At 44.5% G+C, this 25,572-nt stretch overlaps 2 protein-coding genes across 11 annotated transcripts in view; one reads left to right on the top strand and one right to left on the bottom strand.

Moving 5' to 3' along the window:
* ROCK2 (Rho associated coiled-coil containing protein kinase 2) overlaps positions 1-10,970 on the top strand; it is a 144,205-nt gene extending 133,235 nt beyond the window's left edge. For 4 of the 9 annotated variants that reach the window (XM_035000591.1, XM_035000590.1, XM_035000596.1 and 1 more), the window contains one exon: positions 6,254-6,351. In XM_035000591.1, coding sequence (XP_034856482.1) covers positions 6,254-6,341 — 88 coding nt within the window. In that variant the 3' untranslated portion in view covers positions 6,342-6,351. Of the gene's footprint in view, positions 1-1,395; positions 1,457-6,253; positions 6,352-6,600; positions 7,072-7,598 lie in introns of those variants that run through there. The other 5 variants (XM_035000592.1, XM_035000593.1, XM_035000594.1 and 2 more) reach the window with 5 other exon arrangements.
* On the bottom strand, positions 66-25,085 carry SLC66A3 (solute carrier family 66 member 3). Of its 2 annotated transcripts, none has more exons than XM_035000602.1 (7): positions 24,837-25,085; positions 20,236-20,318; positions 20,083-20,152; positions 18,034-18,091; positions 16,705-16,825; positions 14,792-14,833; positions 66-1,054 (listed from the first exon to the last, which is right to left on the bottom strand). In XM_035000602.1, exons 1-7 carry the CDS (start codon positions 24,977-24,979, stop codon positions 966-968), a joined length of 606 nt encoding a protein of 201 aa, XP_034856493.1. In that variant the 5' UTR covers positions 24,980-25,085; the 3' UTR covers positions 66-965. The 2 variants fall into 2 exon arrangements, with proteins under 2 accessions (XP_034856493.1, XP_034856490.1); XM_035000599.1 differs by lacking the exon at positions 66-1,054 and adding an exon at positions 12,367-13,406.
* Positions 25,086-25,572: the final 487 nt, after the last annotated feature.

Raw genomic sequence — 25,572 nt, 5'->3', positions numbered from 1 at the left:
ATATTAAATTCAACCAAAAATATATAAAGGGCTCATTTTTGTCATGTTTATGTATATAATCATAGTATTTTAAGATTTTATAAGCACACTGACTAATTTAAAATATGATTTAGTAGACAATGTACACACAGACCTGTGTCAGGTGCACACATTATGTTTAGTATTTCAAACATCTTAAGCCTCTTTTATGTTAGATGACTTGGGAAGCAGGACCGAAATCTTCTTAATTCACATCTATAAGTTTAGAATAATGACTTGTTTCTGATTTAAAGAGCAATAGATCAATCTTAAAAATGCAAATATTAACTAATGGGTAAAGTGAGCATTCCTTGTATTTGAGGCGGAGTTGGGACTAGGGAATAAATTCCCAGATAATGATGAATGCACAAAACATTTTGATGGAACTATTTTCATATGGCTACAATAATCATTTCATTCTTGGTTCAGAATAACCATTTCTTGGCTTACTAGCTATGGCATTTGTAAATATTGCTATTCATTGAAATGACCATGAAGATTTGGTTAGTTAGCTAAAGGATAAAATATATAAGATCAGGTATCTAATTTCAGGTATCCTTTTTGTGCCCTAACACAGGACCTTCAGTATATGAATAATGATGTGCATTGGTTGTATTATCAGAAATCTTTTCATTCTAAACCACAAACATCTTATATGAAACTTTTCTTGAAACTATTATCTCAAGGAAATAATTTAGAATGACAAAGGTAGAATTGGTGTTTCAGCAGTGAAAATGTTGAATTTTTCTGTGAGGTATGAGAAAACTAAATACTATAAAATTAGTGATTATATGATAGTAATTAAGCTGAAGAAATTCAAAGAGTTCAAAGACACTGAAGGTTTTTCCATGTGCCATATGCAAAACATCTAAAAATTAAATTTCTGTTATTAGTATTGTAGAACTATTAGTGCATAGATGCTATGCTATTGTAATAGCTTACACTCTCTAGTGCTTCACAGCTTCCAAAGTGCTTCCATAATATGTTCTCTCATTCAGCTTTCTGCATATTCTATCATTTGATCTTGAGAATATTCCTGTGGAGTAGAATAGAGAGGTATTATTATCTTTCTTTTTGATTGAGACTTTAGAAGGGCAAATAATTTCAGATTCAGGACTGTAAGAACTCCACTCCTTTAATACATTTTACTCTCTGGTACTATTTGATAAATTAATGATTTCACTACTTGTGATAACACATAGAATTCGTTTATGGAAGCGGATTTCAGACTAAGTGAGGCATGGTTTCAGTTACATAACAATTTTCATGTTCACTAACTTATAAATACTTTGTCATCCCCTTCTTCCCCACTTTAGCATTTTGGTTTTTTGGAGGCACATTTACTTTTTATTTTTGTTGCTTTTTGTTTTGTTTTAGTTCTGGCCCTGCCCTTCGAATCATTCTTCATTGATTTTTTAATACATTTTACATAGCAACAGTAAGTAATAGGGATTTCTTTCTCTCACAACTATGCATGTACATAAAACTAATATCAAAACTGACTCTAAGATGTATAGGGTATTTTTGTGAACACTTTTTGTCTAATATACTCTGAAATTTTAAGCATAAAGATGGGCACATTTAAGATGCAGTTTTGTATTTTATTATGTATCTGCAGCATTATTTCCATTGTCTTTAACATCTGTGACTCCATTGCTTCATTAATTCATAAAATTGGATCTGTGTCTGTCTCACATGAATCACCCTAAAGTTTGCATTTCATTTTGGGTGTCACATTTTAAGAGTAGTATACACAAATTGGAGGATATACAGAATAGAATAACAGAGGGAGTAATGGATCATTTAAAAGTGTTACATGTGCAGCAAGTGAAGGAACTAAGGATATTTAGCCTTCTGAAGAAATTATTTGGAAGGATGGGAGATGGTAAACAGCAGTAAAGATTTAGAGGACTTCTCTGTAGATGAGTGCAGAGAGGCACATTTGTAACTCAGCAAGGGAAAAGTATCAGGCAGTCAGAGATTTCCAAAATTGGAAGACTTTGCTTGCTCTAGAATAGTGCATGCCCTGTCACCAACAGTGTTAGTACCTGATTCAGGTGACTGCTTGGTGACACTGGGAAAGAGCACCCTCCTCAATTTATCATGTGTATATAGTCTGACAGAACAGCATGGCTCTAGAAGGGGAGTCAAGCATTGGACTTGATGGCCTTTAACATTCCACTAATTTATAACATTCCAGTAGACAAATTAGTAGAGCTGTGAAAGGATCGTCCAGGACCACCAAGGAACAGCATTTCTGGTCGATATCAGCAGTAATTTAATATCTAGCTCTTTGTATAGTCTAGCTTTAGTTGAACTAACTCACATGGTGTCTTTCTTAAGACAAATGTTTGGCTTTGTTAGACATTTATCAAAATCATCAAATGTATTTATATATATTATGCATTAAAACATAATACCTATAAATAATCATCTGATTTTTTTTTTTTTTTACTTTTCCTCGGTGTTTGTTAACGACCACACCATTACATTTTTTTTCCCTTTGGCTTTCGTGACATTCCTGGTTCTGATTCTCCTTTTAACTCTTTGCAGCACTTCCCTTTTTCTGTAGGGAAGTGATAGTTAAACAAGTGTTAGTTACTATTGTAGAAGACAACATTTTTCAGGGCATATTATATGCCAGGCACTCTTCTGTGAGTTTTAAGTGTACTGAATTATTTATCCTCATAACCACCCTGTGATTTAGCTCTTAATGTCTCCATTTAACAGACATGGAGGCTAAGGCACAGAAGCTCTGTGTATCTGAGATCACACACCAAATAAGCAACAAAGCCATGAGTTCAGATCCGGGTAGTCTAGTTCCAGATCCTACATTCTCAGCTGTAATACTGCACTGCCTCACAGTGATACGAGTAGAAATGAATTAATTGACAGCTTATAAAACATAATGTGTAGAAATGCTATTCCAGAGGAATGTTTTCTTGGTAACTTTGAATTAAAAAAAAAATAATGCTGGAAAAGTAGAAAATTTGTGAATATAATGTTCATTTGTGATAAAGATGGTTTGGAGCGATCCTTATTTTGTTCCAAAGTAGGACACAGAATGCTGGTCTTTGCTGAGGGCATTTCTCTTTAATTATTTTTCTTTTAAAGGTCTTCTTTAAAATGCAATATTTAAGCCACACAGAAAAGTATAAAGCAAAAATGCAACAAATGCTCATTTACCCAGTTTTAAGAAATAAAGCATTGCCAACACAGTTACAACTTAAGGGTGAGGGAGAGCTCTTATGTTATCATTATTTTATTTATTTATTGGGGGGGAGGGGCAGAGGGAGAGACTCTTAAGCAGGCCTCATGCCCAGTGCGGAGCCCGACACAGGGCTCCATCTCATGACCCTGAGATCATGACCTGAGCTGAAATCAAGAGTTGGATGCTCAACCAACTGAGCCACCCAGGTGCCCCATGTTACCATTATTTTAGTTTTAATCTTTTCCATTTATAAATATTAGAAAGTTAACAGACTGATTATTTGGATAAAAATGAAAAAGCTGTATACAACTTGAAATGTCAAATATAAATCCATTAAATGACACAGAAGAAAATAGGTGAATATGTATCTGATCTTGGATTGAAGAACTTCCTAAGAGTAAAAGCAAAGAAAGAAAGTTAATGATTGAGTAACCAAAAATTAAAGCCTTGTAATTTTAAAAACACCATATATATATTTGCAATGTGAATGAGAAAGATGGATTATATCTCTCTATACAGAGTTCTTATATAAGTCATTAAGAAAAAGAAGATTGCCTCTTCCCAATATAAAAGTCAGTGAGGAACACACAGGCATTACTATAAATATGAAAAAGTGATCAACTTGATTATTAAGCAAAGAAGTTAAAATTAAGTTAAAAGTAAAATGTAAAACCTGCCAAACTGGTAAGGATTAAGAAACATGCTATTGGCAGCATGTGAAGAAACAGGCAGTGTAGCGTACTTCTAGCAGAACTCAAAGTTCTAATGCTCCTTTCCAAAGCAGTCTTTGGCAGTAAGTTTCACAGGCCTGCAGTGTGTACCCACTGATCAATTAAATGGAGGAGCTAGAAAAGCAGATAGTTACGGTACTTTTTTAAATGTTATTTATAATAGAGGCGTGAGTGAGTGTTACAGGGGAACAAAGGAAAGCATGGAGAATTCTGCCTGAGGGCATCTCTTAAGAAAGATCTTCAAAAAGGGAGGTTCAGTAATTTTCCAGACAAAGAAATAAGGGAAAAGACAATGGTAGGCAAAATGTTATGTGCAGAGGTACCAAGTTGTCAAAATTACTTCCGTGTTATATGTTTGTAACATTGTATTGGGTTAGAGTGGGGAGACGGTAATGACAGGGAGTGGCAGAAGATGTCACTGGAGAGAAAACGTTGAACCAGATTGAAAAGGACCCAGTACACTATGCTGTGGGAGTTTTTATTTTGTTCTTCAGATAGAAGTCTTTCAGCAAGAGACTGGTGTGTGTTGACTTAATGAGCTCCTTCACTAGGGTACTGACAGTGAAAATGGAGGGAAGAAACCAAATTAGAGAAAGTTTCTCATGTTGAAATGTCAAGAATTAGATGGCTGACTGGCAGGGGCTGAGGGGGCTTTAAGGGAAGTCTCGCCAGGCATTGTGCTAACAGCCTAGTGACCAAACTTTTAAAAATTTGAAAACTGTGACACGGGTGTGCACTTCACACACACTTCAAAGGTTTTGGAGGGTATGAAATGCAGATTTTTCAAAATTGGGGCTTGAACACCCAGGACAGCCCACTGATCTCCATCTCCCAAGCAGTACCTTAGCTATAAGTTACTGTCTGTGTAAGCCTAGAAAAATGTGATATATTCTACATTTAGCACATTTTGAAATAGAGTAATTTGAGTTGGTTTATTTCCTTTCAATTAAGGTAACCATCTATCAACATACTCTGTCAGTGATTACCAAAGTCAACCAGATGCATTAGAATTCACTTCAGATTTTTTATTTAAAAATGCAGATACTCAGGGCACCAGGGTGGCTCAGTCAGTTAAGTGTCTGCCTTCGGCTCAGGTCATGATCCCAGGGTCCTGGGATCAAGCTCTGCATCGGGCTACTGATGCAGGGAGCCTGCTTCTCCCTCTCCCTCTGCCTCTCCCCCTGCCTGTGCTCTCTCTCTCAAATAAATAAAAATCTTTTTTAAAAAATGCAGATACTTGCACCCCACTCCCCCTTCAGTCCAGTTATATCAGTATCTCTTGGTATAACACCTGCAAATATGCATTATAAATAGCATTGAGTAACCATATAAATTCAAGTTTAAAAAGTAGCTTTATTTTTTTAAAGATTTATTTGAGAGAGAGGGAGAGAAGGAGCAGGGGGAGGGGCAGAGAGAGAGGGAGAAGCAGACTCCCGATGACGAGGGAGCCCGACGCAGAGCTCACTCCCAGAACTCCAGGGTCATGCACTGAGCCGAAGGCAGACGCTTAACCGACTGAGCCACCCAGGTGCCCCAAGAACCAACTTTAAAGTTGAGGTCACAAATGAGATTTTGGGGACTAAATGAGTTCTTGGCATAAGTTGATTCATGAACCTCACAGTTAAAACAATGAAAGTTACACCTATTTTTAAAAATAAAGATGATAGCAATATTAGATGATTGGATTGGATTGGAAAGAAAAGACCACATATAACCCTGTTCTAAGTCCAGTTTATTCAGCCAAGATAAGTTGCTTATATACCTGTGGTTTTTCTCTTAATCATGGCTTTTCATAGAGAGCATTACTGTTGGTGACCCATTGAGCATATTGTGTCCAGATAGAATTGAGAAAGCTGCATTCTTAGTATTACTGTCTCTTTAAACTGGGACTTGTGGTACTGTTCTAGAAAAATGTGAGCTGACAATCTGGGTCCTTTTTTGAAGGGAGTGTTGACAAATGTTGAGCTTTCATACAAATCAAACTGGGCATCAAGATGGTTACATCTTCATTTGAGCCCAGTGGGGAAAAGCTCGAATCTTATCCCTAAGTGTATTACCTGTCTTCAGGTCTCTGGTATTCTAGAAATCAGACCGGGCTAATGTTATATGCACTTACATATAAAGAGAAAGAAGATCTCCCTGTGTGCTACCATCTTAATTTTGACTGTGTTGTTATTGATGAAGGGAGAGTTAAAATCTTCACAGCACAAAGTGTGATTTCTAGATTATTATCATATTAAGTTGCCATTTCTAAAGAGTGCTAGAATGTGAATTTGCAAACCTCCTATTGCAGATTGCTTGATTTGGCATTTAAAGACTGGGATTGGTCATTTGATGATGTTGATGGTGGTGATGATGATGACGATGTTTTTGATTTCTGAAGAAATAAATGGGGTAAATCAAAAAATGAAAAATGAGTTAGTATTTCCAAGTAGCGCATGTGATTTGCACTTGGGTTTTCATTGTTTTTGACTAGTTTTGAAAGTTTATTAAGTTTTAACAGTATGTATTTGAAAAGTAGTTTTCAGAAAAGTTTTAACTGAAATTTCCATGTCAAGTTATAAAAGTGAAATGCTATGTTCAGAATCTTTATTGGCTATATATTTTCAATACAGTTGGAATTACAATTTTTTATCTTAGGAATGAAACATGTACAAATAACAAAAGAAGCTAATTCTGGTACTTTTTGTTCATTCCAAAGAAGCCATATTCAGAGAAGTAAAATTTACAATGTTTTCACGTTCCTACAACTGTATTAGTTTGTGAACATAGCATGGGATTCCTTCCTCCCTCCATCCCCCTCTCCTTCCTTCTTTCTAACGTGCAAGAATGGAAGCCGTAAATAGTTCGTAAGTCTAGTAAGTGCTGTGAAATACTGTTTCTGATTTCGCTTTTCTTTGTCATGCTGTGAGATGTTTGCTTCCTGTGAAAAGTTAATGTTCCTCTTGCTGAAGAATGCTTATTGATGTGCTGTGAAAGTTCTTGTGCTTGTAGAACACATAGTTTGGTTAACCGTGGCTCAAGGAAATTTGAGTGAAAATTGAACCTCATGGTCAAACCTTTTATACAGAATGGATTTAAAAGAAGTAATGTGTGTCTTAACCTAAGTAAGCATATTGCAAAAATAGACTTAAATCATATATTATTGGGAGGTATTTATAACCAAGATATACAGAGTACTTTTTACATATATTTACTACTACAACGTGTTTGTTCCCATTTTATAGATTTAAAAAATGTGACTAAGAGTCAAACAGTCAAGTAGAACCTGGTCCATAAGCCTTCTGTTCTTTTCAGCTACATGAGGCAGCTAGCGGTTAATCTCCAAGTCAGACTTACATTCACTTGAGTCACTCAGTGATGTATTATCTAACTCTAATAGCCAGTTAACCGTATTAAAACTTGTGTGTCATGTCTGTAGAAAATACAGAAATATGTAAGAATGTAATTGCATGTACCTAAAAATAAGAAAAGTAATGTAGTAATAAATACGTTTTATGCATGATTTAGGTGTTAAAAGTGTAGGAGTTGGAAGACTACAAGTTTAATTATATAAATGGAATGCTTTTTCAAAGAATTTAACAATCTTTTAAATTATTTTACTGTATCAACTAACTTTGTTTTCCCTTTTTTCCCAGCTAGCTGCCTTCTATGAATGCAGTCATTATTCAAGGTGATCATATTCTTCCAGTTAAAACAAGACTGAAATATGATGGCCCAAAATTTCTTAAAAAGCTGTATTTTCCTGAGAGACTGATACTCAAACACACGCATACATATACATATTTCCCTTTATTCCTGCAATATAAATCATAAATCTTGGAGATTTTCTGGGCTCCTTTGGAGCAGCCAGTTGAACCAACAACGTTGGTCGATAGAGTAAGAACAGCATCTGCAGCTCTTCGAAGCGTGCTCCATAAAGCTCTCTTGGCAGTCACTCACACTACATTGCACAAAAGGACTGACAAGAGTTAAAGAAGTCATCTTTCAGCATCAACAGAGAGATTTCACCAGCACATTTACCAGAAGAGCCTGGGAATGGATTCCACTACAGTGATAGAGGCTGCATCTTTAAGAAGTGACCATGAGACTGTGTGTGTGCATATGTATGTGTGTGTGTCTCTCTCTCTCTATATGCACACACACACACTATATATATATAGTACTGTAATACTGCAAGAGGGTTCTTCAGATGCCCCATTTTATTTTTTTATACACATTAATCAGATATCATAACTTACTGCATTTGCAACTATGCACTTGTATAAAGCCATAATGTTGGAGTTTATATCACTCATTTGTGTATACCCCATGGAAGCTGCATGTTCATGTTTAAGCGGTTACTGTAACAGGAAGTTTGACGTTAATTATATCAATTTCCTAATGCTTCATGATAGGCAACTTTTCCCATGTGAATGCCTTAATTTAATTTTTTTTAAAGTCTCATCCTTTTCTGTATTTTGAAAAAAGTGTTTACCAGCTCTTAGGATGCAAATTCGCTTTGCAAAAGAAAAATAGTGCACTATTTTTACATGTAATACTTATCAATGTCAGCCTATTTTGATTGTATAACAGAATTTTTTTTTTAAGTATTGGTGATAGAAACAATGGATACTATTGGAACTAATATATCTTTTATGTAGATCTATTATTCATCCCACTCTTCTTACAGACCTCAGTATTGGCGTGTGACTATGAAATGTTTGCTTTGCTTTGAATTTGCTGGCTACCCTAGATGTGTTTTTATTTCTGGTAGAGACATTTGTGACTATTTTTACATTTTCACACTCAAGATTCTAAGATTATCTCAAATATAAAGAAAACTAAGACATACTGTAGATATATTTTAAATATTTAAATGTGATCCCTCAAACACATAACTGTATATGGCAATATTTCAGGATTGGGCTAAGAAAACTGGTAACTGGGAAGAAGTAGCCTCAGAGGCTCCTGATTTTTATTTTTAAAATTATGTTAAAGTTATAGGTTATGCAGGACCATTTCTGCTAGTTTTCTCATTATCCCAGAAAAATGTGTTTTATACTGCTACAGTATGCATTAATGATAAGCATCAAGTTTAAAAAAATTATACAGTCTTTTATCAGTCTCTTTATATACATACACATACACAGGGTTTGGTGTGATATTGAAATACATCATCTAATATTTTGATGAAGGAAGTAACATTTTTCATTGATTCCCTCTGGGGTCAGTGTAGAAATGTTTAAAGACTTAGACCCCCAAAATACAGATACTGTTGTGGAAACTGAAGAGTGGCCTTTGGCCTACTGATGTACTAAAACTGAATCTTGTTGTTCTTTCATTATCCCGCCTGCACTCTTCCATGCTATCTGTGCTAAGACCAGAGATGCATGCCATTTCCCTCACAGGGATATTCTGCAGTTCTGGTTTGAGGGCACAGCCTTTTTTTTTTTTTTTTTTTAAGTAAGATTTTAAAATGAAAGATATATAAAATTTATATAGAATAAATATTTCCATTCATTAGACTTGTTAAAAGGAGACTGAATTAATATTTTATATGAAGATTTTGTTACACTATGGGAGGTTCTATCATATTATTCTGAATTGGAGAGTATATATATATATATTTTTAATAAACTTTATTAAGGTGAAATAATTTGAAGTTTACACATGAGTAATTGAAATATTTGAGTAAAAATGGCAAAAGTTAAATTTTGAATGCTGTATATATTAGAGAATACGGAGAATCATGGTGTGATGCAACTCTACAAGGAAAATTAATGTGAGGTTTTTTTGGGGAAAAAAAGGTATTCTAGGGGGTGAACAAAATCTCTCCCATGGAGATTCTTCACATTATATGGTTTAACGTAAGGGTTTATAAGGTGGTTTCTCCAGCTAATGGAAATGCGCTTAATAAAAATTCTGACCTTGGGTAAGAATTTGCTTTTTACCCTGTTGCTGGGTTCATGTGCATACATGAATACATACACCCATCCAAAATGTTCTCTTCCCAACACTCATTAAATATAATATTGACTTGGTTTAACAACCTGATCTTGTGCCAGCTTCTCTTTTTCTTGAGGTTCCAAAGGTTCCCAGATAAAAGACCAAAAGTTGCTTATTTCTTCACACCTGATTTCTCCTAGAGCCATAAATACCTCCTATTAAGAACTAAGAAGTAGTGAATACTGGGATTTTCTTAGTTGGATTTTTTACTTTTGTTTAGTGGGGATAGCGAGACAGAAGTAGAAGGAGAACTAGTGCCGGTATTACTGTTAAAAATTAATGTGTAGTGAATTTTTGAAAAGTATTAAAATATGCTATCTAGAAGCAAGATTTAAAAAAAAAAATCTGAAATTTTTAAATGCCTTTAGCTAACTAAAGGATACCAAGAAATCTAAAATAAGGTTAGTGTTTTTAAAACTAACGTAGGCTAGAGTCACAAATCTGGCTCTGAAGGATGTCTTTTGTATCAGTTTATCTGTAGATCCTCAAAAAGAAGTACTATGGGTTGCCAAACCACAGTTTAAGAAGTTTTGCTGCTGTTGTTAATCTATTCTTACAGGATTCTCGTGGTAAAATAGAGAAGCTTAGACACTATATTACCTTCCTGAAACATGCTTTAAATAACATGTTTAATATTCTATGAGAGCAAGTCACTTCTGAGTTTCTCGGTCTGCTACTGACTCACGTCTCCTCCCCTGGAAGAAGGCTGCAGTTTCCGTCTGGCGTGAAGATAAGCATAGTTGACTCATAAAGCACTTTGAAAAGAGGCACTGTATGACAGTGCTGGGTATTATGCTTGGGGGACTGTCCTCGATTCCCTTCCCCATAATAATGAGTTCTGTTTGGAATTGTAATAAGTTATGAACTGCATGGTTTAGATAATCATAAATATTTGATCAGCTCTCCCCTTTGAACAGAAATCATATCCCCTGATTTTTTAAAAATTTTTGTTGCATCTTTGTAGTAATGTAATTGTATTTTATGCCTGCTTTTTATATTAAAAATTAAATAAAAGAAATTAAGACATAAGCATTTTCATACTCTTCCTGTGAATAGTCCTGGAATGCTGCAACCATCTAAAATTTATCCCCCCAAATTTTGCCTTCCTTGTATGATGGGTATAGCAAAACAATCATAAGCAAGGTTACAGACTTGTGAATGCTCCACCCTGTCATTTAGTCCATAGAGAAATACAAAAAAGAATTTCAGCAAGGAGTCTGTCGCTGATTTGATTTAGGTATTTTAAGGGACATGCAAATCTAACAATCTCATTTGAGTGTCCAGGATAAGGAAAGGACGCAGGGTGCCTGTTTTGTCAGGAACAGTGTGCTGAGAGATGGTTTTCGAGAAGGCATTTCTTTGGTAATCCGTGGGTTCTTATTTAGGATACTTACTGGCTGTCAGATGTGGGACAGGTTATTCCATCTGAGCTTCAGTGTTCTCATCTTTTGTAGAGTTGAGACTGTTTTGTTACAGGATTGTTGTAGGATTAAATATGGTAATGTGTGTAGGATATCTGGAATAGTTCAAGTATTTGTTCCCTTTTCTCCTGAAAAGGAAAAATGGGGAACTCCTCACCTAAGATGGTATGTTCTTAAGAGAGAAGCTTTAAGCAATGATAAAGTTCTAATTAAAAAGTGTATTTAAATTAAATATTTGTTGGACTCAAAAATCACATAATTTGTATTTATACCAATGGTTAGATTATAATTGCATATGAAAAAAAATCACTTGGATTTTTTTAAAAATGACAACTATGAGGGGGCCTGGCTGGCTCAGTAGAGCATGTGACTCGATCTTGGGATCATGAGTTTGAGCCCCATGTTGGGCATACAGCTTACCTTGAAATAGGGTTATCTGGTGGCTCAGTGGATTGAGCCTCCGACTTGATTTTGGCTCACGTCATGATCTCAGGGTCGTGAGGTCAAGCCCTGAGTCAGACTCCGTGCTCAGCTGAGAATCTGCTGGAGATTTCTCTCCCTCTAACCCCTCCACCGGCTTGCGCGCGCTCTCTCTCAAATAAATCTTTAAAAAAAAAAGGGTGCCTAGGTGGCTCAGTTGGTTAAGTGACTGCCTTCGGCTCAGGTCATGATCCTGGAGTCCCTGGATCGAGTCCCGCATCAGGCTCCCTGCTCGGCAGGGAGTCTGCTTCTCCCTCTGACCCTCCCCCCTCTCGTGCTCTCTCATTCTCTCTCTCTCAAATAAATAAATCTTTAAAAAATAATAATAATAAAAATTTTTAAAAATGACAACTATGATTAAAAGCTACAGAATGAATGATTTTTTATCTTTATATACCAAAAAGATGTTTCTCCTCCTGCTGGTTCCAAGCGATAGTTCTAAAACATTAACCACAGTTTATATTTTTAAAACAGCATTTTATATAACTTAAAACTAATCACTTAAAGCAACTGACAGTTTTAAGACTCGGCAGAGTTCAGAATATGAAAGTTTTATTTGACATAGGAAACTAAAACATTTTCTAACAAACACTATTGACTTATTACATATAACAGAATAATGCCATTCAATTATAAAGGTAAAGAGTTTTTAAATTTTAGGTTTATAAACTTTTATAGTAAAATGCACTATCCAATAATCTTATGTTTAGAATATGATACAATGAGAATGAAATCCGTAAGAACTGGGCAGAACCCAGCAATACCCTCTACTGTATGTATTAATGGACAAGATGTGTTTGTGGTTTTTTTTTAAAGGTGTGACCCTTTTAAAAACGGCAGCATTATGCTTGAATCAGAAAGTTCATCGGGACTGCCTCATCCTAAGTAGAGATTGCAGCTAATAGTACCTTTCCTTAGGAATTACTTAAAGGCACTATATGAGGTTAAAGGACTAACTTTGGTATATGAACTCAAGCCAATTTTTGCTTGCCTCGATGTCCTTATAGCATAAGGAGGTACTATATTGTATTATGATACAGTAAGGCCAGCCTGTTAAATCTGTGTTAAAATTAAAGTCCCAGAAAGTGAACCCTAGTAATTTACCGCAGTTCCACTTCTGACTTTGGGAAAAATCCCACTCCATTCATAATGTGCCATGGAGAGGATTTATTTCTTACAAGATTCTGAAAGCTGAGAACCAGATGTAGTTAGCTCTTTGGAGAGAACTTCATCATGATGCTCAACCTGCAGGTGTCTGAGCCCTGCCCCCACCTCCTGAGGCCGAGGAGAGGGAGGGAATCAACGTTTCTAAACAAGTGTCTAAGTGGCTCATGTCTAAAATACCTCCAGCTTCAAAGTTTCTGAAACAGTTGACTAAATTTATAGAAGACCTTGATTTAGCAGTGAGCTTATTTCCCCCTTTGGTGATTAGGAAACCACTTGGTGTGTTGGAGCAACGCATCCATCATTCAGCCTTTACAACTGTCGTCCTGTAGTGACATACTGTGGCTGTTACCCACAGGTTCAGAGCAAGCATGATCACAAATCGCACAAGAACTGAAATTAATCAGAAAGAAGAAGTATGTATTAACAAGTACTGTTCTCCCGTCCTAAAACAAAATCCCCTCCTGCTCTAAGCAGAAACCTACTTAGCTGCCCCTCAGCCTGCCAACGAAACCTGGAACTCCGCATCACGAGAGGTTTTGAACAACTTTGGTTCTAAATATTTCTGGGGGGAGAAACTTTACCCTAAGTGACCTGATGAACACTCTTCTGATAAATAAGATTCATCAGATTTAATGTATCTCTGTGGTTGTAAAACACATAAGATATCAGCTGAACTGTCTTTAAAAGAGGATTCCCAGATACACTGATCACTTTCAGAACAAGTGTCACTTTAAATACAAAGCAAATTACAACTAGAACATTCTCAATCTTTCAAACTTTTAAATATGTGGGTTTGTTTTGTTGGTTAATTACAGTTTGACTCTTCTTCCCATACAGAGAGTCCTTCGGATCCTGTGGAGAAGACTGAGACCCGTCTTTCCCTTTCCCCACCTGACCCAAGTTCAGGCTTTGACCAGAATAGTTTTAATGCAGCTCTCAGAGCCCTGGGAGGTGTTTGACCCTAAGATAAGCCTCTGCAAAGGGACCAGCATATGCACCCACTGCTCTGTAGCAATATTTCTCAAATAACAGTTCGCTTACTTAAAGGGTCTATGTGCCAGGGACATGTTCCTAGTCTTCACAGAATAGGTGACATGATTTGTTTTGATCATTTTCCCCGAAAATATATATGCTCAACGTGGGAGTGGAAAACAGCCTAAGGAATTAACTAAATTCTTTTTACGTCAATCCAAGTATTTTTCCCCCTTTAAAAAAAACAAGGATGTGGGGGTCAAATGATTGTCAGCTCAGTAGACCCCGTCCTCACACTCACACTCACTCAGCTCCCATTCGCTGTCTGTGGCTAAGCCATGTGTCCCCTGCTCGTGACCTGCACGCGGGCTGCTCCCTATCACCGTCTCTTCCCTTTCTCCCCATCTCACCCTTCAAATTCACCGCCCTGGGCCCCTCCAACTGGTCAGATTCCCCCTTTAGATCCTGTCCTACTCTTCCAAAACACACTTCCCAGCATTCTTTAGTAGTTAGTTGCGTGATGTCCATCTCCATCCCACTGTCCATCTCCATCCCACTGTCCATCTCCATCCACTGCAAGATCGGAGGCTCCACAAAGATAGGACTCTCCTACTTTGTGCTGCATGTTCTATCCCAGAAACTACAAGATGCAGATGCTTAGTCCCGTAAGTGGGGCTGATGTCCAGGAATAAACTTGCTGGCCTCTCACTGGACAGTGGAGCAAGCTGATCCGTGAAACCATAAGACAATTTACAAATGAAGGAGGCACAAAGGGCACACAATTCAAAAAAGGGGGTACTTACTTGTAAAGTCACTGGTGGTCATTAAAGTTGTTATTATTCTTGCTGTAAAAGAAAACATTCAGCAATATCAACTTGCTTCTCAAGGCATTTTGATATTTAGCTAACGTCTTTCCATTTTTGAATACAGGATATATGCTTACTGGGATCTTGGTTAAAAAAGATTTTGGTAGTGCAGAATACTAAATCAGTACTATATTTTATAAAACCGCTCAAATCCCGCCATGTGTCCTAGGCCAGTGGTTTTGAAGCTGCTCCTAAGAGCAGACACGGTGTCTAGAAGGTAATTCAGTGCTGCCCAAGGAAGGCAGGGAGAAGCTGAGCCCATCGTGTGTGCCAACCCACAGCTCGCCCTCCCCAAAGAGCAAGTTTTGAAAATCTCATTTACACAGGGGGCTTCTGGTAAGATTTCATTTAAAGAAAGGCTCCCACTAGTGAAAATGTTTTTAAATGACTGAACTCTACACCCTTCTTTTCTAGATAATGTTCTAAGTAAAGGAAACAGGCCCAGCAAAGGGCATGATTTTCCTCAGGGTCTAACTAGAACAGTTCAGTTCAATTCATTTTTCCAGTTCAGCACTTGACTTCGTGAACACAGGAAACTGGAGTATGGGTGTGAGTGGACGCACACGGGAGACGTGAGCTGGGAGCTGGAGAGCTCTACCTGCTTTTCCTAACCCGAACCAACCCGCACAAAGCTCTCCCTCCCCCTCACATGTCACACAAATTAGGTTTAAAACCAGTTTGTTTCTTCCCATAAAGTTATAATCCCCAGGTTATGTGTCATTTATTCAATGTGCATTTAAGTACTTATTAAGCACAGACTGCCATGCAAAACAGATGGAAATGTACTACATGGTCTTTGAAGATTTCCTACAAGAAGATCGAATAAGCAGCATTTCAAGATAATTCCTGAAGGTAAAATTAGGGTGCTAATAAGTAATATACCTAATTAGCAATTCCAAAAACCATACATATACTTCAACATTTCATAACCCTTCAACATTTTAAAGCTGAAAATAAAACCCAAGAAGCCTTAATTTTAAATAACTTGGGACACAAAGACCCCTTTCCATCAACCCTTAATGGAGAAATCGGTCCTTTAGGACACAGAAGAAATATGAAGTAGAATTCAAATATCTAAAAGTAGTAAACCTAATTAATGTGAGAGCTCTGAATTTAAAAAACTTTTCTACCTAAAACAGCGTATATGTATTTTAGGTAGTTCCTGCAAGAATCCACATGAACGGTGGAAATTCTGAACTTGAGACCAAGCAATAAGGCTCCAGAAAAACTCCACGGGGGCAAATTATATTCATTCTCAAAAGTCAGTGCATGACTTTCATCTCTGTAATCTGTTACATCATAAAGATTCATATATTTAAAACAAGTTAGTGAATTCCACATAATCAACCTCTTGATGCTTTCCAAAGAAGAGAGGACGGCTGATATTAGGCCAGATTTTTTTTTTTTAAGATTTTATTTATTTATTTGACAGAGAGAGAGATAGCAAGAGCAGGAACACAAGCAGGGGGAGTGGGAGAGGGAGAAGCAGGCTTCCCGCCGAGCAGGGAGCCCGACGTGGGACTCGATCCCAGGACCCCGGGATCCTGACCTGAGCCAAAGGCAGACGCTTAATGACTGAGCCACCCAGGCGCCCATTAGGCCAGATTTTTGGAGAAAGGTGTGCTTTTACATTTTTTTTTCTTTAGCAACTGGAATATGGATCTTGCAGAGAATGGAAAGTAGTCTGCGTGATATCAGAGTCGTAACTATGGAGGTTCTACGTGAATAGCTACGTGCAAAGGATTAAAGCTTGTGGGCCTGTGACAGGTGGGCACCAAGGTGATAAACTCTTCTGGGTAGCCGCCCGCGATGCCCCCAAATCCGCCCCTCCCCTGGCATCTTGCTCTTACTCGCACAGGTGTACGAAGCGAGGCTCCAGCTCAGGGCGCTCACGGCTCCCGAGTCCCGGGTCTTCCACAGGTACTGGAGCTGAGCAAACTTGCTGGCCGTGCTGATGAAAGTACTTAGATTCTGTTTGCAGGGAAAACATGAGCAAATCAGGAGTCCCTCGGTTAAAAAAGCCAGGGAGGAACAGGCAGAAATGGCTGGAAGGAGCAGGGAGAGCGGTCACCCTGGGCGCAGACGTCTGCGAGGACTGACCCCCGGTGGGAAGACTGCACCAGAGAGCTGGCCAGGGCACAGGGCCACGCGGGCCGGAGGGTGGGGGCGGGGGGGGTCGGGTCAGGACGGAGCGCCAAGGGCCAGGTGGTGGGAACTGAGGTAGGGCCCCAGTCACTCATGTCACAGATATTCTAACAGCGTCTGCTGGATACTCCACCATCCGTCTTCCAGGAGAAAACGCCATCTCTAGAATCATGAAGTAGTTCTCTTGGGGAGCATCACCAAGGCCCGGACAGATTTAGCAAATAAAACTCCAGGACACCCAGGTAAATTTGAATTTCAAATCAACAACAAATAATTTTTAGCATGACTATGTCCTGTGCAATATTCGGGACATACTTATACTAAAAAATTCTTCGTCGTCAATATGGCAACCCTATCTAATTGCTCTCCAGGTGTCACAAGGTTGAAATGTAACATGGAGTCAAGTGCGCTTTCCAAGCAAGGATCACAGACAAGATGCGGGCGAAGGGGGTGCAATTCATTAATCTGGGTATGGCAGGCACTGACTGACTGGTGACCACCAATTCTTCTCCTTCTCCCGTTGGGTGGGACTTCGGAGAGAAGATCTGGGGCCAAATGGTTCCTGACCCACCCTCAGAATCCTATTCTCACACGATGGGAATTTTTGGCCCTTCACCAAGGAAGGAAAAAAGGACAGAACTAACCCTTTTCCAAGGAGGACGAAAATGTTGCCGGGGGTGGGGGGGTGGGGGGACAAGTTTAGAAAAATAATGAGTTTGTGGCCAATATGCAATCATCAAGCTGATCAGAAGCTGTTTAACTTACATCCAGTTCTTCATCTACTACTGTTAAAAGTACCTCCCCAGCCCGGTTCTCTATGCACCCCCAGCCCCAAAAGGAAGTAACAAATGTTGCCAAACATCTCAGGGAGAATAAGGTCTTCTAACATTTGGACAAGACTGTGCTTTCGTTCCTTTGGTACAGCTGACAAATTTGCAGGTTAAACATTCGACCTACGCAGTTCTCTGCGGGACGGGCGGCCTGGAGGGACAGACTACCTCACACGCTCCGTCCTCAAGGCGCGATCCACTTACCATGGCCAGATCTATGATCCACTTCTGCAGGGGAAGGACGAACCACGAGGCCACGAATCTACCCAGCGCTAAGGGAGACAGCAGTAGCTTGACTGACGGCCCCGCCGCCCCCCACCCCGGGCCCGGGCCTTCACGCCAAGGCCGTGGAGTCTCCGCACCTAAGCCGACCTGGGAACGGCAGAAGCGGACTGTGGAAGAGAACTGCCAGCAGCGCCCTGCGTCTGTGGACTGTTGCTGGGGGTCCAAGTGATTCTAAGCGCCCACTTAAGCCCTGAACGCGCAGACACGTGCAACGCCATGTCAAACGTTAAGCACTTGAACCAGCAGCTCGACATTATGGGGTGGCCGCGTTCTGCAGGTGTCACGTGAAATGCTCTTCACTGACTTCCCCCTTCCCGGCCAACTCTGGTGTCAATCCAGTTGGCGTCAGCAACGCTGACAGATAGGAGAAATGACAGCGGATTTCCGCCAAGCTCAAGGAGGCTGCAGGCACAGAAAGCCCAGCTAGACAAGCTGAAGCAAACACGTGAGATAATGGCCGGGAGCCTCAGCTGTGACCTTGGACAAGTCCCATTCTTTCTTTTGACCTCAGTTTGCTTATCTGCAAAATGGACTTAACACTCCTTGTCCTATCTACCTCCTCAATGCCTGGTGGCATGTCACAGGGACCCAACCAGGTTGCTATGATTATAATTAATAACATTATTTATTTATTTACTTATCTATCTATCTATTTATTTATTTATTTATTTATTTATTTATTTATTTATTTTACTTATTTGACAGAGAGAGAGACAGCGAGAGAGGGAACAAAGCGGGGGCAGTGGGAGAGGGAGAAGCAGGCTCCCCGCAGAGCAGGGAGCCCGATGCAGGGCTTGATCCCAGGACCCTGGGACCATGACCTGAGCCGAAGGCAGATGCTTAACGACTGAGCCACCCAGGCGCCCCAATTAATAACATTATTTAAATGAAAGGATCGACAGTGCCCTGGCTGAAAAGTCTGGAGAACTAATTCTGGGCAACCTGGTCAACACCAGAAGGGGTAGCGGGAATATAGGCAGATGAAATCTTGTTTTTAAAACACACTCTAATTCAGTTTCTTACACGAATTTTACCCAGTTTTATGCTCTTCATTCCAAACCAGGAGCAGCAACTCCTGAGTTCAAGATGACCTTTTTGTTGGGTTGCCTGATTTCGCAAGTAAACATACAGCGCACCCAGTTAAACCTGAATTTCAGATCAACAAAAATAGTCTTTGAGTACGAGTATGTCCCGTGCAATATTTGGGATGCACTTTTGCTAGGAAAAAGGTCCCTGTTCATATGGCAACCCGACCTACTGTCCATCACGACTGACAGGAGGAGGTTATAAACAGGAACTTGTCCTGTGCCCCTCCTCCTGTGAGTCTCCCAGTCGGGACACACAGCAGCTTAGTTATTCTCAGCAAGGGAGGAACTGGGTTTTTACAGAGAGTTGAAATGAAAGCCGGGCCCTGGTTCACAGAAGATGCTGCGTGAGTGAGCCCATGTCTGCATCATGACCGGATCCCCACCATAACCCTTCTCACGTCTTGGGCATCATTTTCACTTCGAACAAACGTTCAAGAACCCCTCGCTCTCAGGCTGGCAGACAGTAGCCAGCCCGCTGACCAGGTGCGTTAGACATTCCCGTTATTATCATTTCAAATACTTTGGGGATGTTTTCAGGGAAGAAGGAACATCTCCCTTCCCCTGAAGAATAAACGTGGATGAGGGGGCTCTGAGCAGGGTGCTTCCATCACACGGCACGCCACCAGGGAGGGACTGAGTCCACGAGCCACTGGGCTCGCGGGCGCGCCGTGGGCACCCTGGCCTCGGAAAGGAGGCCCCGGGGCAGGACTGCACTGGAATCTCTCTGGGTTGGGGAGGTATATTCACTCACATGGAGTCTTGCATTTGGGATCTTTTTTAACCAAAAAGAACATATGTCTGGTAAAGGACTCTACTTAACACACACTGCGAGCAGGTAACACCTCGTCCCATCGATTCCTGGATGCAGACGGAAGGATACACAGCGAGGTAGGGTGCTGCCCCTTTCACGTTCCCATTGAAATGGAAGACACACAGCAGGAGGAGGGCATCTGAAAGACAAAGGCCCGGAGTGAGGCAGGAGCGGGTCCGAGGGTGGAGGGTGGGGGGACGGAGGGGTCGAGGGGTCCCTTACCTTGTGCAATGAGAATGGGGTACTCCAGGTAGGTGAGCAGCGGGTACTCATAGTAACACTGGTACTGGAGAAACACCAGGAAACTGGGGACAGAGAGGGTGCGCCTGAGCTCAGACTGACCCAGCGCCCCGCAGGGAGGCCCAGCCAGCCCCCCAGGAGCCCAGGTTCGCTCGCAAAACCCTGGAACTGGAGGTTGGAGCCTACGAGTGTCAAGGGGGGAGATTTTGAACACAAAGGATGGACTGGTGATGTAAGAATGGCCACAGCTTTGCTCAGGGCCTGTGCCCAGGGCTGACGGGGCGCCGGGCATGATGTGCACGGTCTGTCAAGTCCCTTTCACAGGGGGCAAGCTGTGCACCAGGATTAGCAGAGACGGGGCTTCTGGCCCCCGGGTTGGCCTGGCAGCTGCCTGGCAGCTGCCTGGCACGGGGCAGCCCCCTCAGAAGGCCACACAGGCCAAGACAGACAGCCCAGGCGGTGGCAGGCAGAGCTTGTGAGGGGCTGGGCCGGTTTGGACGCAGCCCTGAGCGGAGAGAGGACCTTTGAAGAGAACCAACTACCCGGATGATCCTTGTGGCCTTCCAGAGTGCCGCCCAGCCAAGGAGGAGCCGTGGGGGAGAGGCATGAAGAACAGCCATTGGTTCCTTAAGAAAATTCTAGCTCTGAGAGACTGAGGATGTAGGGAGGGGAGGTAAAGACCCCAAGACCCGACCCTTCTCAGGAGAAAAGGCCTGGGCTTCCTGTCCTTCTGGCGCACACCCCAGCCAGTCAGTTCCCTAAGAACCTCAATGCCCCCAGCTGTCCCCTCAGACTCTCCTGCCCCATCACCCAGGCTGTCTCCTCAGGTGAACCAGACCTCCCTCCCTCATCCCGATGTGACCCCTCTCATTTCCTCAGCTAGGAAGGGGGCTGGCGTGTGTCCCCCCCCCCCCAATCCTGCTTCCAACCTAGCGAACAGTTCTTGGCTGAGCTGGGGGTAAGGGGACAGGGGCACAGGATGGGGGGTGGGCGGCCAGCATCACCGTGAGCTTGTGGTCTCCCCAGGCCTGGGGCTCCCTAGTTGTCCCCTTCACGAAGGCCAGCAGCCCTTCCCAGGGGTCAGGCTGGCTTTGCAGGTGGTCCCGTCCGCACTTCAGGGGAAAAGCAGGTGCTCTTCCGGGCCTCTGCCATGCTGCGTGGCTTCCCCTCCTGTCGAACAGGCCTCTAGAGCAGCACCATTCTGAGGGGGACCTCGGGGTGCAGCTGCACCCCACCACCTCTGCAGAGCAGCTCTGCAGCCAGCCAGGCCCGGGCACGGCAAGCTTGGAGCGGACCCCACTGAACGGATGATCTGTAGGGTCATGGGCGGCACCCACTTCATGCAGGGCGTACCTCCCATACGCACAGTAGCCTTCAGGGCAGGTGGGAGACCCCTGGGTGTCACAGCTGAGGTCGCTGTCTGGGGTCATCCACACTGCCCTCCACATTTTACAGACCACCTGGCGAAACTAAGGCCCAAGAAGCCAAGGTCCTATGACAACTCAGGGAAAAGACAAAGACCAGAGCCTGAATTTCCCGACACCGATGGGGTGCTTCCCACCACCCCCACCCAGGCTGTGGCGCTCCCAGGGAGGCCCCGCTGCCAGGCTGCAACGCTCTCGCTCTGCGCGACCCAAGCATTCAAGGTCAACCACCTGTCACTCCTGTGGCCTGGGGGCAGTCAGGGTCCTTCCTTTATTTTTAATATATTTTTTTAAGATTTTATTTATTTAATTAACAGAGAGAGACACAGCAAGAGGGAACACAAGCAGGGGGAGTGGGAGAGGGAGCAGCAGGCTTCCCGCTGAGCAGGGAGCCCGAAGCGGGGCTTGATGTGGGGCTCGATCCCAGGACGCCGGGATCATGACCCGAGCTGAAGGCAGACGCTTAACGACTGAGCCACCCAAGCGCCCCTATTTTTAATTAAAAAGTAATACTTTAGAATGCTCATGACAAAATCAAACCAAATGGTGTCTGCCCCCAGCCCCACAAATCTGTTGAAATTCCTGGTCTGTTCCATGGAGTGACTTGAATTTCCTTCCTCAACGAATAAGCTAGAGGTTTGAACAAAAACTACACATGTACCCACAGAGGCAGGAACTCAGGAGTCAGGAGCGGAACCATATTTGGACTGCAGACTTTTCCAGAGCAATCTTACCCAGAGGCCAGTGCATCCAATAGCCTAGAAGTCAGCCTGCTGGGCCTGGGGAGAGGAAGCAGGGTCACCCCTGCTTCTGCCCCGCAGTCGGGCCCCTTGCTAAAGGCAGAGCCCTCCCGTCCAGTGCGGGTTAAGAACTGAGACTCTGGAGCGAGGCTGCTGGGCTCCCAATCCCCAGCATCAGGTTCCTAACCTCTCCCGCCCTGGCTTCTGCACCTGTGAAACGCGGGTAACAGCAGTCCCTAAGCACCATCTTCAACAAATAATACTTTGCTATGTTCACCTACATCCCACCCTCTTTTTCTTTGCTGAAGTGCGCGTGTGATTTCCCCCCTGCAGGCTTCAGGAGGCATTTCTAAAATGCAGGCGTTTTCTTGCCACTTCACACCAACCCACATCACAAGTCATTTTCTGGTATCATTAAGATATGGCTTATGTCCCCGTTGGCCCAATTTTTTCAAAAATGGGTTTTTAGAATTAATTTGCTAAGATCAGGATCCAAGGAGGGCACACGTCCTCCAAGAGGCTGTTAGGCTTCTACTTCCCAGGAGCTAAAGGGTCCCTATGATGGTGATGCCTAGGGGGGGTTCTTTCTGCTGGAAATCCGGCGGCTATGTTTCCCGCTAGCAGGCCGGCAGGCAGGCACTGCCCCCAGGGCCCAGTCCTAGCTGGCCCCCACCAGCGAAGGCTGCGGAAGGAAAGGAAGAAGAGGGCAGGGTGCTGCCAACTCCTCCACCCACAATATGGCGAATGAGTCTAGAAAGCAGCAAAACCCAGTGAGTGTGGCGAGCGGGGAGGGTCGGCATCAGAATGGAGAGAGCCAGGACGGGCGAACCCTTGGACCCTGCTGCTGCCCGTGAACTTGGGCATGGTGCCTCACCTTCTCGGCCTCAGGTTCCTACTGTCTAGGGATTAAAACAGTGCTTACTCCCTCGGGCGTCCTGGGGACTGGCTACGATAATGCCTTTAAAGCACAGTCAGCACACAGACCCGGCTCTGGAAATGGTACCACTAAGATGAAGCGTGGCCTGAGGTGGAGATGAAACCGAGGAATCCAGCGGAGGGGGCCGCCGATCACCTCCCGCTGGGCTTGAAGGAGAGGGTAGCAGCCGGCTGGGCCTGGACACAGCCACGGCCATTTACAGCGTCCGGGCGCCGGGCCCGGCCGTCCACGAAGCCCGCCACCCGCGCCTCGACCTGCGCCGCGGTCCCCGCAGGCCCCGCACACCCGCCTCCTCCCACGCCGCCTCCAGCTCTCCCGCCCACGTGAGCCGCACCGCACCGCCCGGGGGCCGGTTTTGCCGACGGGCGCGGTTAGACAAAGCGATAGCCCGCCGCTGCGGGCAGCGCCTGCCGACGTTGCAGGGTGTGGGCAGGCTCCCGACCCCACTTCGAGAGGCATCGGGCCGTCTTCGGCTCACCTTCCCCGGCGCAGGGACCTACGAGAAACCGACGCTAGCCAGCCGGGGGGGCCCAGCGCTGTGGGGTCGTTCACCCACCCGCCAGTGGCCGATTCTTTCTGGACGAAGCCTCTTCCCGATGGGCGCACCCGGGGCAGGACCCCCATCTCTCCCACCCCCCGAGGTCTCTTTCTCCCTCCCTGGCCCCTGGCTTTTTTCCAACACCGGACCCCCGGGGTCAACCAGCCGGCTGCCAGTCCAGGGCGTGCTTCCCCCGAGGACCGGCCCGCACCGTCGCGGGGTGATAATGCGGGGCCGCGGACCGGCGAGGAGCGAGGTGGGGAGGCCCCGGCCTTGCCACGGGCGCGCCGCTAGACTGCCGGGTTTCATGTGCCTACTTTCCCACCAATTCGAATCTTCCCAACGGAGTTTTACAACTCTGCTTTTCGCGTTTATATCCTTAAATACGGAGTCAGGGCATCCACTCCGGATTTCTGACGGATGAGAGCTCTCGGGGCGGCCCTGGCTCCTCTCTGGCCGGCTGTGGCCGGATTCAAGTCCTCCTTTTCTCCCTCCAAAGAGCTCCCCGTTCTCTGAATCCCCCTCCCCCCACGTGTAACTCTTAAAAGCCAGAGGATCCTTAGAATTTATAGTTCAACCCCTCATTTTACACGCGAGGAAACCGAGACCCGAGAAAAGGGGTGATGGAGGGGGGAGGATCTGTATGACAGAGCCTCCAGGTGCAAATGGCTCGCTCAAAGCCGCTCAGTCGGGCTGTGGCTGCCGGCGGGGTGATGGTTTCGCCGGGTGTCGGTTTCCGCATCTGTAAAATGGGCGTGCGCCGTCCGCGCGGTGAGCCGCAACTAATCAGGGGAGGTGAGCGGCCACGGGAAGTGCCTCCCCAGAGGCCGGGTGCTTTCGGCTCCGCTCTCCGGGTCTACTCAGTTAGAGCCGCGGCGCTCCAGGGCTCCCGGCCCCTCCAGGCCGCAGAGACGGTGGGGAGAGGGCAGCCGCCCCGGCCTTACCCCGCCAGCTCCAGAAGTAAACTCGGGAGGCTGATGCCCCGCGCGCTGCGCGCCGCCAGCACCGCGAAGATCTGCGGCAGCTTGAGCGCGGCGCACACGCCCAGCGTGCTCCAGTTGCAGAACAACAGCAGCTGCTCCCGCATGGCGCCCGCGGGGCTGGGGGCTCCGGCTCGGGACCTGGGGGCTCGGCGGGGGCGCCGCTGCGTGAGGGAAGGAAACAGCTCTGCGCTGGGCCGCCCGGCGCGCCGAGTCCTTCCGCCTTTGCCCGGCCGCCCCGCCCACGCCCGGGGGCCGCCCCGCCGGGGGCCGCCCACTTGGGCACCGCGCCTCCGCCCGACCTCCGCGCCCCGCCCCGCCCCGCCCCGCCCCGCCCGGGTCCGGTCCTCACCCCTCCCCGCGCCCGTCCGCCCCGCCCCGCGCCTTGCCCGCCCCTTCCCCAGGGCCGCCCCGGGGCCGCCCAGTCCCGGGCCCGCTCCTCCGCCCACTTCTCCGCTCCCCGCCCCGCCCCGGGCCGTTCCCCACCACCCCCGCCACCCCGCCTGCCACCTTGTGCCGGGCTCGCCCAGACCCCTCCCCGCATCCCCGCGCCGGTCCGCCCCGTCCGGTGCGCTCCGCCCCCTCCGCCCCCTCCGCCCCCGGCCCCGCCCCGGTGCGTCCTGTCCCGGGGCGGCGGCTCAGCCGCGCCGAACCCGGGCGGTGCCCGCTGGTGATTCCTTTTTCTTGGGCTCGCGCGGTG

Source organism: Mirounga leonina, unplaced genomic scaffold (genome assembly GCF_011800145.1).
Source record: "Mirounga leonina isolate KUSES-001 unplaced genomic scaffold, KU_Mleo_1.0 Mir_125, whole genome shotgun sequence".
NCBI classification, from domain to species: domain Eukaryota; kingdom Metazoa; phylum Chordata; class Mammalia; order Carnivora; family Phocidae; genus Mirounga; species Mirounga leonina.
Note: the sequence above shows the minus strand (reverse complement) of the source record. Positions and strands in the feature narration are given on the sequence as shown.

Bases quoted from the DNA above. Each gene is read 5' to 3' on its own strand.
- SLC66A3 (XM_035000599.1), bottom strand. From the start codon at position 24,979: ATGCGGGAGCAGCTGCTGTTGTTCTGCAACTGGAGCACGCTGGGCGTG. The intron at 16,826-18,033 runs GTAAGTGGATCG...CCCTGCAAACAG, and splicing joins GGATCATAGATCTGGCCATG to AATCTAAGTACTTTCATCAG. The intron at 13,407-14,791 runs GTAAGTACCCCC...GATTAATTTCAG, and splicing joins GACCACCAGTGACTTTACAA to TTCTTGTGCGATTTGTGATC.